The sequence below is a fragment of the Anoplophora glabripennis genome, unplaced genomic scaffold (genome assembly GCF_000390285.2).
Source record: "Anoplophora glabripennis isolate ALB-LARVAE unplaced genomic scaffold, Agla_2.0 scaffold2, whole genome shotgun sequence".
NCBI classification, from domain to species: Eukaryota; Metazoa; Arthropoda; class Insecta; order Coleoptera; family Cerambycidae; genus Anoplophora; species Anoplophora glabripennis.
Genome location: NW_019416325.1, coordinates 1,358,470 through 1,373,976, shown reverse-complemented (window position 1 = coordinate 1,373,976; position 15,507 = coordinate 1,358,470). Strand labels below are relative to the sequence as shown.

General features: G+C 31.1%; 3 protein-coding genes across 5 annotated transcripts; 1 reads left to right on the top strand and 2 right to left on the bottom strand.

The window, feature by feature from the left end:
• Positions 1-46: 46 nt before the first annotated feature.
• Positions 47-1,338, bottom strand: LOC108916898 (DNA repair protein complementing XP-A cells homolog). The gene is made up of 5 exons (XM_018723219.1): positions 1,129-1,338; positions 912-1,017; positions 728-858; positions 506-668; positions 47-435 (listed from the first exon to the last, which is right to left on the bottom strand). Exons 1-5 carry the CDS (start codon positions 1,242-1,244, stop codon positions 163-165), a joined length of 789 nt encoding a protein of 262 aa, XP_018578735.1. The 5' UTR covers positions 1,245-1,338; the 3' UTR covers positions 47-162.
• Positions 1,339-2,249: 911 nt separating this feature from the next.
• On the bottom strand, positions 2,250-7,828 carry LOC108916897 (phospholipid scramblase 2). 3 transcript variants are annotated; one of them, XM_018723217.2, is made up of 7 exons: positions 7,774-7,828; positions 6,042-6,205; positions 5,769-5,987; positions 3,443-3,550; positions 3,150-3,367; positions 2,768-3,094; positions 2,250-2,696 (listed from the first exon to the last, which is right to left on the bottom strand). In XM_018723217.2, the coding sequence occupies exons 2-7, from the start codon at positions 6,112-6,114 to the stop codon at positions 2,640-2,642; spliced, it is 1,002 nt and encodes a 333-aa protein (XP_018578733.1). In that variant the 5' UTR covers positions 6,115-6,205; positions 7,774-7,828; the 3' UTR covers positions 2,250-2,639. The 3 variants fall into 3 exon arrangements, with proteins under 3 accessions (XP_018578733.1, XP_018578731.1, XP_018578734.1); XM_018723215.2 differs by lacking the exon at positions 7,774-7,828 and having other exon boundaries at positions 6,042-6,478; XM_018723218.2 differs by lacking the exons at positions 5,769-5,987; positions 6,042-6,205; positions 7,774-7,828 and adding an exon at positions 4,894-5,201.
• Positions 7,829-8,305: 477 nt separating this feature from the next.
• LOC108916899 (ras-related protein Rap-2c) lies at positions 8,306-9,715 on the top strand. The gene has a single exon (XM_018723220.2). The coding sequence runs from the start codon at positions 8,489-8,491 to the stop codon at positions 9,032-9,034; it is 546 nt and encodes a 181-aa protein (XP_018578736.1). The 5' UTR covers positions 8,306-8,488; the 3' UTR covers positions 9,035-9,715.
• The last annotated feature ends 5,792 nt before the right edge of the window (positions 9,716-15,507 follow it).

Here is a 15,507-nt window from a genome sequence, read left to right as displayed (position 1 = left end):
GAGTAAATAAATAATAGATTTCTAAGTGATCACCAATTTTATTAAAAACTATAGAACATTATTACATATATAAAAAAACAATGTGAAAAAAGAAGTTAAAATTATGTTCAAGAGTAAAATCATAACATTAAAATTTTGTATCCCAATTATTCCAAAAAGGTTTCACATTTTTTCAAAAGTTTCTTCATATGGGCAAGTAGTACATTTATGATGATAAGTATCATCTTCTTCGTTATATGTTTCTGGACCAAAATCATGAGTGTGCTTTCCTGCCGTAGTACGATTGTACAAACTACTGCGCATTCCTTTCCTTAGTTCCTTCATATGCTTCTCGTATTTCTTCGATTTTGTTATAACTCTTTTCTCCTCCCTAAGTTGTCTCTCTTCTTCAATTTTCTCTTCACTACCCCATACTTCTAATGCTCTTTTTTCAACCTAACAATAAATTTACATTATTTCATAAATTCAACCGATTAAATTGGGTCAATTTACTACAAGTAGGTACCTGTATCTGTAAATACAATTTCATTTCTCCCCATCGTACATTATGTGGATTTTTCTGTTTGATACATTTTAAAGGTGGTTCCCTTTTATCAAAATCACAATCTTTTAAAAGATATGTATCCTTTGCTTCCGTTTTGGTGATTAGCTTATGAATTTCGGGATCTCTAAAATAAAAAAATTGTGATTAACAATCAAGTGGATCCCAATGGCATGGTAAACTTACTTGCAACTATCGCAACATCTGAACGTGAAGTGATCAAACAACCAAGAAGTTGCGAACGGTTTCTCACAATTTTCACACGTAGGGCGATCTGGCTCAAAAATTGGAGCTTCTACTTGAGTGACTACTTTTTCCTATAAAATACCAAATATGTTATTTTAATTATTAACTATTTTTGAGTACTAACAGGAATTTCAAGTTCGTCAGGTTCTTCTAACAGAAATCCTCCTCCGGTATCTTTATACTTTGTAGCACCAATTTTGAGAGTAGTTGTATCTTCTGATATCACTTCACTAAAAAAATGTTAACTATTTTCAATCCCGTTAAAAGTTTCTACTATTTTCATTATTCAATAAATATCACGAAGATTTGAATTATCAGTAGGTATAATTATTAACACTTACCCCTTTGCATAAGGATGTGATACAAGTTTACTTCGCTTTAAAATAATGGCTCTTTGCCGATTTCTTTCAATTCTGCGTTTAACAGGCGTAGGTAGATCTTCTGCTGAATCTGACATGGTTTAATGAAATTTGAAAAACATAAATAGGAGATAATTCATAACCGTCAATGTCAAACCTTCTTTCTGTTTGAAATTTGAGGTTAAATATTTTTTTAACAAAAAATTTGGCGGATGCCCGTTTCTTCTTCTTCTACCAACAGCGGTCAATTATTTGTTCCGTTTTCTTGTACGAAGCGTTTAATCGTTATGTGGCGAATTATTTTTTGTACGAAAATGAATTTAAAAAACCTTACAAATTCTTCTCTTCATTAAAACAAAAAAATACCCATAACAAATACTTAAAAGTAGGTATATATTTTTTAGTCAGGCATCTTTTTCGATATGACACAAATATATTTGATGTTAAAAAAATATTATTTAGACATGGGGCATATTTTCCATTTAATAACAGAATAGCGATTTAGAGAAAATCGTACAATTAGAAGGGCTTTACTTTAACTCGAAATTATATTTTTAATGTTTCTCATTACTTTGTTCATCATTTTTATTTTGTCAATTTTCATGGTGCTTATTAAGGTATTTGTAAAAAAATTTTATATACTTTCAAAAAATACACATGCATTTAATATAATAGGTTTAAAAATATACATGTACATAAATAGTTTTAATACAAAATATTTTTTTAATTAATTTTAGGTTTAATTAATGTCGATTGGAAATGAAGAATTTATATTTAGACCTTTTTAGTTAACCATCAAAATAAATCTATAGTAGGATCATATTCGATGCAAAGTAATAAATCATTGCCTGTCAAGGGATCCAGTGCAATACGGTTTTAAGGGTTTTAAAAATTTAATTTCATTTTGCGTTATGAAGGGATCAGTTTACGTCTGGCACCCTTGTTGCTACAAAAATTCTTTTATTCCCATAAACTATTTATTTTAAATGTAATTTATTATAAATCCAATTTGTTTTTTTAATTTCACATATGTACTACATTTTATTAAATGGTCGAAAACCGGCATGGTGACCCTACATAAATTTGCATATAAAAGTACACAGTATAGCAAAATTAAAGTTTTATTATTAAAGAACAAAAACAAAAAATTATAACACAGTTACATAGGATCAGTAAGATATTCGTATATATTCGATAATTTGTATAGTTAGTAGACTTAACAATAAATATTCTTTTTTATATTTAAAGGCCATTATTTCATTTAAGACCACAAAGTTGCTCGAGTTTTGGACTATATCATTAGTAAGCATATTATGCTTTGTGCAAAGTATAAATAAATAGTTCAATAGATATATAAACAATTCATAATAGATAACAAATATAAAATCATATTTTTTAAGTTGTACCAAACAACAAATATTTTTATAAAAATAAAAAATCAAAACTTGGCGCATAGTAATAACAACAAATTTCCAAGATACCTAGAAATGCTGCTACAGCACACTTGCGGCATTATCATCTCCTGTGGATTTCTCGAAGAACATTGCATCCTAAAATACATCGATTATTGTCACATTGTAAAAAGTAATACTTAAAATCCTTATAACTTTTATTTACTTACAATTAAGAAACAAGCCCCTAACATTACAGCTTTCATTCGAACATCCAAGTCCATAGGAAACGTAATTCCAAAGTAATCGGTATCAGTAAACATTTCCCTTAAGAGGCCTGACCACTGTTTTGAAATCTTCCCTACTTGTACGGAACCATCGCTGGACATTACTTTAAATTCTACGTCCCCACAAATACTCATTGTGCAAAATGGACCTTCGATTTTGAGGACGGTGTCACCACTTGCATTTTTCACTGCAAACGATGGACAGAAAATACTCCATTCTTGTTCGACAGTACCTAAAATTGTTCCTGGAGGAGCTGACACTTCCATGCTCTGGAATGATTGCATAATTAGTACTCGTAGAAGTAGAAATCGAATGATCAATTACTTGTAAACAGCAAGGGAAGCAGCAAGAATCACAAGCTAATGGCCTGTAAAGGTGTATCACTTCATTCTTATAATTGTCTAGGATTTTCATGTCGAAAGGCCTAAGAGGGCCGCAACAATTACGAGTTAAGCAATCAGTGTCTTCAACAGCATAGTAAACTTTTTGACCTAAACTATTTTTAATGGTAAATTTATTTTTGGTTTCAAATCCAGTCAGAGCTAGAAAAAGGTGAAATTTAAAATTGAATGCAAAAATAAATGTATTTAGCAGTTTATTTTATTATTTATATGTACCTTCGAGTATTTCAACTTTTTGGTGGACTAGGAGTTGATCAATCATAGTAAGGTATTCCAATCCTGGAGGGCAGTTGGGAATGCCTTGCGGCATATTCATCCAACCACCTAAAAAATTAAAATTCATTAAAAATATTAAAACTCAGCGTAGACCACATTTTTGAAAAGAGTCATGTTAGGCATAAAAGTATCAATAAAATAAATGTATCTCAAATTGGTTTACATGCATGTAATTTAGAAAATTTTGAAAATATATATTAAATTTTAGAAATATTTCTAAATACGAAATTTACAAAACAATTGATATGCTAGGAGTTTCAAAGGCATACTTTTATCAAACTTTTTAAATGGTAATTGAATTTTTATGCTTTGGATCAACCTTTGATATTAAACAATATAAATTTGTCACGGTAAGTAAAACATTAATTGTTTTATTGTTTACAAATTTTTTATTTTTACACTTATTTAGCTGAAAAAAAAATTGATTTATTGTCTGAAATAAAATATTCTTTGAAAATTATGTCTCAATTTTTCGGTGCCATAAGATCAGGTTTGTTTTTGTTACTTATTTCATATATGATAATAATTAATCTAGTTAACATTAAACTGCTCCCAATATAAATTTTTAAAATGATCATAAATTTTGACAAATAAACTTTTAATTAGGAAACAGGAAATAAATATCACAGTAAATATGAGTTCAGCATTAACAGTTATAAATCAACAACAAAAGTAACTTGGAAAAATCCATATGATACGATAAATCTATAAATACATACTTATCAACACTGTTACTGAATAAAAAAATATATATAACATTTTCTGATTAATTATTTTTCAATTCTCAGTTTCTGGAAAGTTGGATACAGTCAAAGATGTATTTCTAAATTTATTTTAAGAAATGTCACTGAAAATAAAAAAGAACTAGGTATGCCGTATAGAGGGTGTCCCAGAAATAAGTGTCAACATTTTTCCCGCATTTAACTCGTCAAAAGAAACAAATTTTTCAATATAGCAATTTTCTCTCAAGACGTCTTGGTTTTTTAAAATTTTAAAATTCTTATTACCCGCCGCTGAAGAGTAAGTCTAAAGTCTTAGTTGAGTTAATAAGCAAATAAAAAAAGCACAACAATTGTCAACTAATTGTTAGTATTTAATATTTATGTCAGTAAAAAATAACAATTAAAACATCAGCAGCTCGTTAGTGTTATTTTTATAGGTACAAAATACTGAATAAAAATGTGAGTTCTCATAAAATTATATTACATAAAAGTTGTTCGTTTTCATGAGTTAAAACCTGGTTAGAATTTTGGCACATATTTCTAAAAAAAGGGCAATAAAATTCTGTTTCAAAATAATGCTTAGTTACTACAAGTAAAATATATAACAATAAAAATATGTATAAAAAAAAATATATAAACAAGTAGATATATATATATAAAATGTCAAACCTCTGTTCTTCTTCGGACAGAAACTTCTTGTAGCCTTTATTTTTTGGAGATTTCTTTATTTTAAACAATTTTCTAATTTTTTTGAATAATATCTGTGTGTTCACTTTAAATACAGATCTTAACTCAGACATTGTTATTCTTCATACTGACCCATTATTAAAGTAAGCTCATCAACATCTTTATCAGTCTTGTGGAAACAAATACTATTTATTTATCAATAAATTCATTCACACTTAATTTATTTTCATAGCATTGTTGCGATGATAAACTTCATCATTTAAAAACCATTAACTTCCCCACAAAACAACAACACTATACTATGATGCCCATGGCGGACTTAACTTAATAACTAAATTTTCTTATCTAATACCATAACAGCACGTACTTAAATCTTTATGAACAACTGTGCGGTAAATAACATTTATTTTTTTCTCTGAACAAATACGAGGATTTTTGCTTTACATTTTGATTTATTACTAGATATTCTATTACTATCATATTCTTTTCTATAATATAAAAGTAAACAATCTTATAAATGATTTATCAAATAAAATTACGTTTATCTAAAAGCGATGTTATCAATCTAAATAAATAGCAATTTTTTTCTGACTCTCACCTGACATCACTATGAATTTAACAAAAACAAATTTAATGTATTTAAGGCTCCCTTAACAAAGCTATATGTAGCGAAGCTGTGGCACCGATTTACTTAGATTTTATGGCACCTTGTACTCACATAACATTAAAATTATCAAATATTACACAAGTGTTTTATTAAAATTGCACCTTCATTGATTTATTCTTTTATAACGCCAATAAATGGACAATTGATTAAAATATTTAAAGTAGTTACATTTGAAATTAAAACAACTTACTGCCGGGTGAAGGTCCCCCAGGTCCCATAGGTTGATTTGTAATAGGTCCTCCATAGGGGGCTCCTGGAGGATACTGACCAGGGCCTGGCGGATACTGTCCAGGTCCAGGCGGATAGGGCCCCGGTTGGTATCCTTGTGGAGGACCGTAACCAGGTGGTGGACCGTAACCTGGTGCATTTGGTGTGGTATAACCAGGAGCAGGGGCAGGTGGATAATTAGCTTAAAAAAGATGGTGGTAAAGAAATCCAAATATTAACATTAAATTAATCTTACTGTTGTAAGGAGTCGGATACATCCCTCCCTGATGTTGTCCCTGCCCTTGCTGATGGGATGGAGGGTAAGACATGATAAATTTTGACAGAAAATAGATCAATACTTATCTAACCCTTATATTCACCACCACCTGTAGACCACCACATTTATCCTTGCAAATGTGCCTTTATTTAGAAAGTAAATGTTGTTAAATGATGACCGTGATTCTTTTATAAATATGCACAACGCGTATTGAATAGAAATGTTGAGTCACAATTTTAAGATAGCATTAGTAATATTGCGGTAGAGTGGTAGGTTAACCGAAAGGAACGGCTATATTAACAAACAGAAAATAGTTATTTTTAACTCTTGGCATATATCACAGTATAGTAATCAAATAGTATACTGTGCGGGCGAGAAACTGGCGTAGCCAACATTTAGCAGCAAATAATTCGCAAGATCGCAAGCACGCAAGCGGCACGTCACCGAAATTTCATGTTTATACACAAAGGTTTATCATAAAATAATTTATAAAACCAGTTCCAGTTTCCAGTTCAGTTCTGACCCTATTAGTCTCCAAATACATATACAGGGTGTTTTCAAAAGAAGTAACACAAATGGTACCGGTGAATCTACAGCTAAAAACATCACGTTTTGCATAAAAAGACCTTAGTAAAATATTGACCCTTTAAGAGATACAGCCTCTCAAAATTTTCAAAAAAATATGTAATTTGAAAAATAAAAAATGTATAATAGTCAAATTTTCTAATGCATGTGCAACTTCTCGAACATTTTTCGAAAATTTCTGTCCTTTGAAGGGGGTTGAAATAAGCATCTCCTAAATTATTTTTTGCTACAACTTTTGTTTGACAAAAATTGAATATTCAAAAATAAGTATCAGATAGCCTGGTTTATTTTAAAGCTTTTATATCTCTTACTTTTAAAATTTAAAACAATTAAATTAATTATCATTCGCATTACAAATGGCACGACTGCAAATTTGCAACTGATTGTGAGAAATATTTAAGTAGGATGCTTCGAAAAATTGCCTAATAGCGTTTCTCGAAAAATGGCCTGCGATGCTAGCGCGTCGCCCTGTTAGGATCAACAACTAATAACTATTTCTGAAAAAAGTACCTCTGCCTTTGAAAGTCGACACGTGACCTGTTACCTTTATTACGAAATATTAAGGATGACCATTAAAAAAAAACAATTATTTTTTTAGTTTTTCTAAATTCTCAATATTTTTTTCCACGCTAGCAAAATTAAAATTTTATTTAATGTTTCGCTCTTCAATCAATTTCATTGTTAATTCAATATTTGCCCTACCTGTAAAAATACTCATTCAGTGAACATGTTCTTTCTTGATCTCTTATTTGATCTAATGTTATAAATAAATATCCTAACATAGATTTGTGCCTGACTTCAACAAATATAAAAAATGTTAATATATTTTATTTTATATATTGAAGTCAAATTCCTGGTAACAACATTTTAATGTTTGACAGGTAAGTTATTTTAAGGACAAATCACAAAAATTTCATTCCCCTATGACTAGTAATTTGTTTTATAATTCCCTGCCATAAAATATCATATTATTGGATAAAAACTAGCCAATAGAATTTTAGTAAGTACGGCGGCTTCGTGAACAAAAATGCTATTAGGAAAGTTGTCCAATTTAAGAAATCTGTAGACGGTGTTGTTTATAAATTTTCCTATTAAGAAATTTAAAGCATAGTTAAGAGGGACTTACCAATTCTGTGCTCTGCTTTATATTGCAATATTTCGAATGCTTTCTTTTTCCTTTTTCCTGTAAAAAATAAACATGTTTTTAAAACATTTTTTTATTTCCCTGTAATAAAAATAAGTCAAATATTATTTTAATACAATAGGATCTCAAAATGGAGTAGGACCTCTATCTACGACGATTTGAAATTATTTGTACTGTATTGCACTTTACATCTTTTTATCTTCTTTAAATTTAAAACTTATCAAGAATTTAAGATTAATGAATTTTTACCTACTGGAATAAGTACCAAGAAAAACTTTTATTACATTTTTTATTGATTAAAGAACACCGAATACACTGTTAACTCGCGCCATCTATTTTGTTGCTTGGTTAGTAATTCACAACATGTGAGAATTCTTTATAAAGTAGGTACTATGACTGATAGGGGGCAGAGTAGTTCAAAGTTGGGGTATTAAAATGTATAACATGCGCAAGTCAAGAAATAATTGCCTGAATCCCCCTCTCTTTAACCGAGTTGGCCCCTCGTGGCTTTACGTTTATGAAAACATTATGAGAGAGTTCACTAAGATGGCGAAATGTGTTTAGTTGTTTACTGAAATGGATTGCAGAAATTTGATAATTGTCAAAATTCAAAGTGTGTGCAATCCACCGATGATAGTGCTATCTTCTCTACAACTAACTGGAAAATTTCAACAGCTTTAGAGAAAAGTTGAGAACAATGCGTGAATTTAAAGTTGTAGTTCTCGGTTCGGGTGGGGTTGGGAAAAGTGCACTGACTGTTCAGTTTGTTTCCGGATGTTTCATGGAAAAATATGATCCAACGATCGAAGATTTCTATCGTAAGGAAATTGAAGTGGACAACTCTCCCTGTGTGTTGGAAATTTTGGACACAGCAGGTACAGAACAATTTGCCAGCATGCGCGACCTCTACATCAAGAATGGACAGGGGTTCGTTGTAGTTTATAGTCTCACAAATCACCAAACCTTCCAAGATATCCGCCCCATGAAGGAACTGATCACCCGAGTAAAGGGTACCGAGAGGGTTCCTATTTTGCTAGTCGCCAACAAAGTTGATTTGGAACACCAGAGAGAGGTAGAGTACGCCGAAGGAAACAGTCTTTCCCAACAATGGGGATGTCCTTTTATCGAGGCGAGCGCTAAGAACAGAACCAACGTAAACGAGGTTTTTGCAGAAATAGTCCGTGAAATGAACTTTAGCCCTGAAAAGGAGAAAAAAAGTTACTGCTGTTGTACTGTGCTCTAATAGCGGCCTCCTTCCACTATGTGTTGGGAACAATGTGTTACAACAGACGACTTGCTTTGTGTTAACTGTGAATTGCTGAGTTGACTGTCGACTGTTATTAATTACAGTTTAGCGCCCGTGGACAATTATGGATTTGTATTGTAAATGCTCATTTCTAGTATACTTCAATGGCTTAGAACTGCACAATATCTATATTTTTATACATTGAACAAAATCTTCGTAAATGATGCATAAAATATGTATTTTATTTACTAGTTTTCTAAACCGAATCATATCTACCGTAAGATCTATTTGAATAGTGCCTGATTAAGAACATTGCAACATTGCGACTAAACGCGTGGACGGTACTACTCACGGCCTAAAAAAGATCTGTCAGATGGTTAACCTCCAAGTCAACTAACATTATGGGCCTCCCGGTGTATTCGCCATGCGAATATCCTTCTATTATGGTTCTGTCATCATGTGAGCTCATATTGTATATATTATATTATAACAATTTTATCAGAGATCTGTGTTTATAACATAAGAACTATTCAATCAAAAAGTGATGTGTGCTTGAAGATGCGTGCTTGTAGAACTAATACATGTTTTTGTAAGTAAATAAAATGTTGCCGATAGGATGAGTGTTCTGAGAGCCAAAAAGGATTTGTGATATATACGTATTATAATAAAAAGAATTAAGTGGAAAAGTTTGTATTCTTTCATTTGTGGCCTCATCTTCGATTAATCACTGGTCATTCCCCTCCCCATTACAGAAGCGAAACTAGGTTGAACACGCTGAACAGGTATACATAAATTATATTTTTATTAAATCCTCTTTTATAGCCCATAACAATAATTCACCAATAAGCAATTTATGATACTACGTATCTGAATTAAAATTATATAAAAAAAATACATTGTCGCTGATAAATGCTATAAAATTAATTTTCCTCAATTTTTTATATGGCCTAGCTATTTTCTCCATGTAATAAAATTAATATCATTTCGTATCATCAGTTAAAACATAAGAACGCAATAATGATTTAGATAAATAGATAAATGTGCTGGAGACTATGTCATACTTTTATATTGGAAAATCTTAATAAACAATTCATTAAGTAATTGACTGAAAATTAATAATTGGATTATATATCTCATATCTAACATCAATAAACTTATATTAGTCATTGGAACATCTTTAAATCTTGCAATAATCTTTTTTTTGCAAATTATTAGTAATTCCGATATCTTAACATTCTGACAATTTCAAATGTCGAGAAATATGGAATTTTATTAATGTTTTTCTTACCACCAGAAAGAAGTAACCGCAGACAGAATACAATATTTAAAAGTATGATTAAATTTAGTGAAGAGGAGATAATAATCTAATATCTACATCAATAAATATATCGATAACTGGAAAAACTCGGACCTAGCATTAATCGATTTCTTTAAAATTATGAAATTTTAATGTTTTTTTTTTTATAACTAGAAAGAAATACCTGCAGACAGAATACGATATTTAAAAGTACGATTAAAGCTAGTGATAAGGAGATAAGCTTATTTACGTATTCTGTTTTTTTTGTGCAACCAAAAATATGTGGCAAGAATGACATAATTTCCAGGCCAAACGACCTTCCAAGAGTATATTCCATGACGGATGAACCTGACGTAGGCGTAAAAAATTACTGAGGTTGGCCTACAGGAAGTATCTTTCTAGAAATTTTCAAGTACTGTTGAAAAGTAAGTTAATATTTCTCAATATGGACGTAAAACACATATTTTATCATTTTTCCCGTTATCTAGCTAGAACATTTAATCACATCAGATAAATTATCTCTGTAGAATTATAATTCACCAGAAATGATATGAATCATATTATCCGGAAAAGTATAAAAGTGAATGTATTTTACTGTATTGTAAAGTTATTAGATTACTCAAATCGCTCTTGGATCTGCTTCTAATATAATCCGTTTGTCTTTGATTGGAAAATTTTTTATTTGACTAATCGAAGACATTTTTTATTATGCAATCGTTTTTTAAACGAAGCACAGTGGTATTCATTAATTTTTTACTTGAGCAACTTCACACTACCTACATCTTGACCTTCAGGATCCAATTTCAAGCAAAAAAACACTGGATCCATCGAGACATGCAACTTCTACATAACAATAATACAAAACTTTTCGCTGATGTTGTAAATTACATGTTTTACAAATTTTTGTTTGCCTAGCTCTCAAAATTATTATCTTTTTTAGTCTCAGAGGTAATCTTTTATTAAAAGCAGTTGCTGTTTTGTAGTTAAAACGCGTTAAATTTGTTTTCTACTACCACTTTATGCAATATCATCTAGTATAAATGTAAAAATTATAAAGTGCCAAATTATTTATGTTAAGTAAACTAAATCTTGTACTTTAATGAGTTATATTTTTCGTTTCTTGACTATAATTCTATAATTCATAGTGTGAGGATAAAACCGAGGAACTCCCATTTTAAATATAGATTTCTGAAGGACATACGGTACATGATGTATACATGTACTAAATTATACAAGGCAGCATTTTGTTTGAAGCTCAGTGCCCACATTTCTCGTTTTTACAATAAAAAGAAGCAATATGGAAATAATCCGACCAATAAATAAAGCAACACTTAATACAGAATTCCTTGGCCGACTACTGATGACTCAACGGACTCAAATGTTACAGTAGCTGTATAAAAACGTAATTTTCTTAAAAGACCATTTTATGTATAAGTTTATACACATAACGTATGAATTTAATCACTTTCTTCGGCTGAATTGTGTCGCTAACACATGTTAATTCAAACAAAGAACAATCATTTGTTTTATTTTAACGCTACATTCTTTAGTAAATATCGTATAAACAGATTTTATGTCCAGGATTGCGCCATTGCTCACCTATCAGAGAAAAAGTGTAGGTTGTGTTTACATGCAACCTTATTTAATAAGTTAAGTATTAAAACATACTGCCACCTGTTTGGAATAAGCCATTTTCCGTCGTCAGATAGTAACAGCAATATAAATTTTATAACGTTACAGCCTGATTTCAGATAACTCAAAAACTTGCTAGTAAAATATGTTAATCATATAACCATTGCGTGAACCGCTTTGAACCGGTCTAAATTATTTAAGTCACATTACACGAATTACTTTTTATGATTTGCAGTTGAGACCGTTTAAAATACTTTCATGGTTGGTACTGACTGACAAATCGCATTTCTAAATTTGTAACATTTGTACTTGCACACCTGAGGGCGAACAAATGATAGGTACCTCCTTTTAAAATCGTCAGTACCTGGACCTCTCGGAAATCTCAGGTATAAGAATCAAAAGGTAAGTAAATAATTAATTCTTTTTTACACACATATCATTTATTGATTCTTTTGACAGGTTTCAAACCTGCATAAGTAGGTATTTGCAAAATTATATTTTCCATCCACGTTCGCGCCAATTTCAAATGTAACTAACGATCTATGATATCCTTATAAAAACATCTTGATAAACACTAATTGTTCTAGAGTGCCTTTGTAATACTATCTATGCCGCATGTAAACTAGCTTTCTAATATGAAAAATGATAACATATCCTTGCTTTCTTTATCTGCAGTGATGGCAGGGTATTTCGTAAGTACGTTTTCACGATAAGCTTTCTAAAAAGTGGGTGACTCATCCAGATAAATTCGAGCTCACGCTGGTACATTTCTTAAAACCAGTATTTTTTTTATTTCGTGTACGACCATCAAAAAAGCTACGAAAACTCGTTTGGAGATATTTATGTTTATTTATCCTCTCTGGGTATTTTATTGCTCTATGTACCCAAATCGGTGAGAACCTATAGTTTATTTCTCGCTAATTACAAGGACCATATTGACAAGTGGGGAGGGTAACACCTGTTCTATAAAAGAAAAAGTACCCGCTTTTAATTCGTATTTATATGTTCCACTGTAGCCCTATTTTTAATAACGCGGTGTGTTTTTACGTCTCTGCTTTAAAAATCTGATAAAATCCCAATTAGCCCTCTTCTGACTATAAATTAGCAATAATTAGTTGGTAATTAAGAACGGCTCTTTGCGTAAGTACTAATTTCTTTCTAAGGAAAATCCGCTTTCACGTATACAAGCTCTACATTTTGATGGTGAAAAACGTTTTATCTTATACGCATTAACAACTTACTCAACGTCGTTTATTTACTATTAACCGAACTAGAAATGTTATTTTCACAGCATGGCTTAAATTAAATCAAACCTTTCTAAAAAAAACAAAAAATGAAACAAATCCTATTTAAACATGAACATCCTTTGTATGTACGTCGATTGTAGAAGTTAAGGGATAATACTGTTGAGGCTTCATTACAGTGTGCATTTTAGCATAATTGACTGCTCTTCAAACGCAGGTTATTCATTACTTTGGCTTAAGCGTTCAGTTTAGACATAGTTGCCTAAGGCAGTTAGTGCAACTTGTTAAACATTTAATTACCGGTATCTATATTAATATTAGAACGGTTCTCCTGTTCTCGAACAGTTTTGTAATCAGGAACATCGTCGGACTCTCCAGGGCTACATTGGTTATTGTTAATTAGAGGTATACACGTGGTTGTAGCCAGAGGCGCCCCCCCCCCTTAATTGTTGCTGCATGCTGCAAGTTTCAAAAATTTCGTTATTACGACGCATTTTCCATCCAGTCAAACCAAAAAGTATTTAGGTTTTGAAGTTTATTTTATAGATCTTGTAGTCCCCTAGCAAAAATCCTAGTTACGCCCATGGGTATATAGTGAAATGCTCGTGAAATTTTATTTGAACCCATAAATTTCGCCCTCTAGCAACGTAAACAAGAATTAAAACACAGTTTAAAAAATTAACTCTACTATTCATTTGATTAAAAAATGTTTGTTCATTTAACTTACAACTTTTTTACCATTTCCTCTGTTAAATTCTTAAGCGAGGTAGTAATAACAAATAAATAGAAATCTATTGAATACCTATGTGCCGAATAATGTGTTCCCGGTATTTAAAATTTTGTATTGAATTAATTATTCAAAACTCGTTACATCCTGTTGTGTTCTTCTTTCCTGGTGTACTGCATACTAGTAACGTATTAACAGTTCTTCGATGTTAAAACTGAGTAAAAATCACACCAACGTGAAGAATTATTATATTTTAAAAATACCCACTCACGACGATGTACTCGAGAGAAACTTTTGACGGCGGTTTATTTATTTGAAAATATGGCAACAAAGTACACGCAAAAAAATAACTAAAACAAATAATTCTTTTTAATAAATAATTTTCACCGGGGAAAAATATCAATTATTCCAGGATACTTTTTTGTTTTCGTTGGAAGTTGAGCTAAGTGCCCGTGTTCAGAGGGAAACTTATTTTTACATTAAACGTAACACATGCAGGAACTTGAGCACGCGTTGGCATGTTTGTATCCCTAAGGAGACAACTTTCGTAATAAATTACACTATAATTTGCAGATGTATTCCCATTTTATGTTACGTGTAGCCCATCCGCTTTATCGCTTACAAGGTGATATGAGTTTATTTGTATGTAATTAATTTCCTTGCAAGTATGTATCGGTGATTATTTAGAATTGTACTGATACAAACTAACACATAGACATAGTGTAAACCGAGCATTTCAAAACAATGTATAAAGGAAGCGAGGAAGGTCAATGGACCTTCACATAAATTAAGATAATCCTTATCAGTGCAGCTGAATTGGTTTTGAAATAATGATTGTTTAAATATTTAGGCATGTCAATTTACTGGCCGGTCTTGAATTATACAAACAAATTTCTAGATGAACCGAAAGGTGATGCACGTATTTACCTACAGGAGACGGCTCGATATTTCAAAACAGGTTGTTTGTTTACACAACGATTGTTGTATTGTTGAAAATGCCGTAAATAACAGCAACTATGGTTTAATTGTGATCATTTATTTTAAATTCAATTAAAATATATATAAAAAGTTCGTAGTCGTTTTTTTCTTCACATCTGAAGATCTGTGTTCACTTAATTCAAAGAATATCATCGACACCCTGTATAACGCTATTACTTCCTGTTTACTTCCACATGCAATATACGAGACAATGTATTTCTTGTGAGAAACGTTTTCGAAACCATTACATGGTAATTTGTTTTTAAACAATATCATCTCGACGAAAAAATGCGACAGCGTCTTTAGTCATTCGAATTGAATAAAACACTGTACACATGCGGATAATAGACCAGGGCGGATATGTTTTGAGGTGGATGCGAGAGGGAGCAAGCAAATTTTTTCTGGACTACCTTCAGTACAACTCACATAATAAAAGTGTAGATCCCTAGATCTGGGCGAGGTCCGGAACATTTTCAAAATTGCAAAAATGTTTAAAACATTTTTAAAAATACCTATTTTAACAAATTTTCATAAAAAATGTTCGAATTTGTTGCTCAGCCTCAAATAAAGCATTAGATACTTCAACAATTAG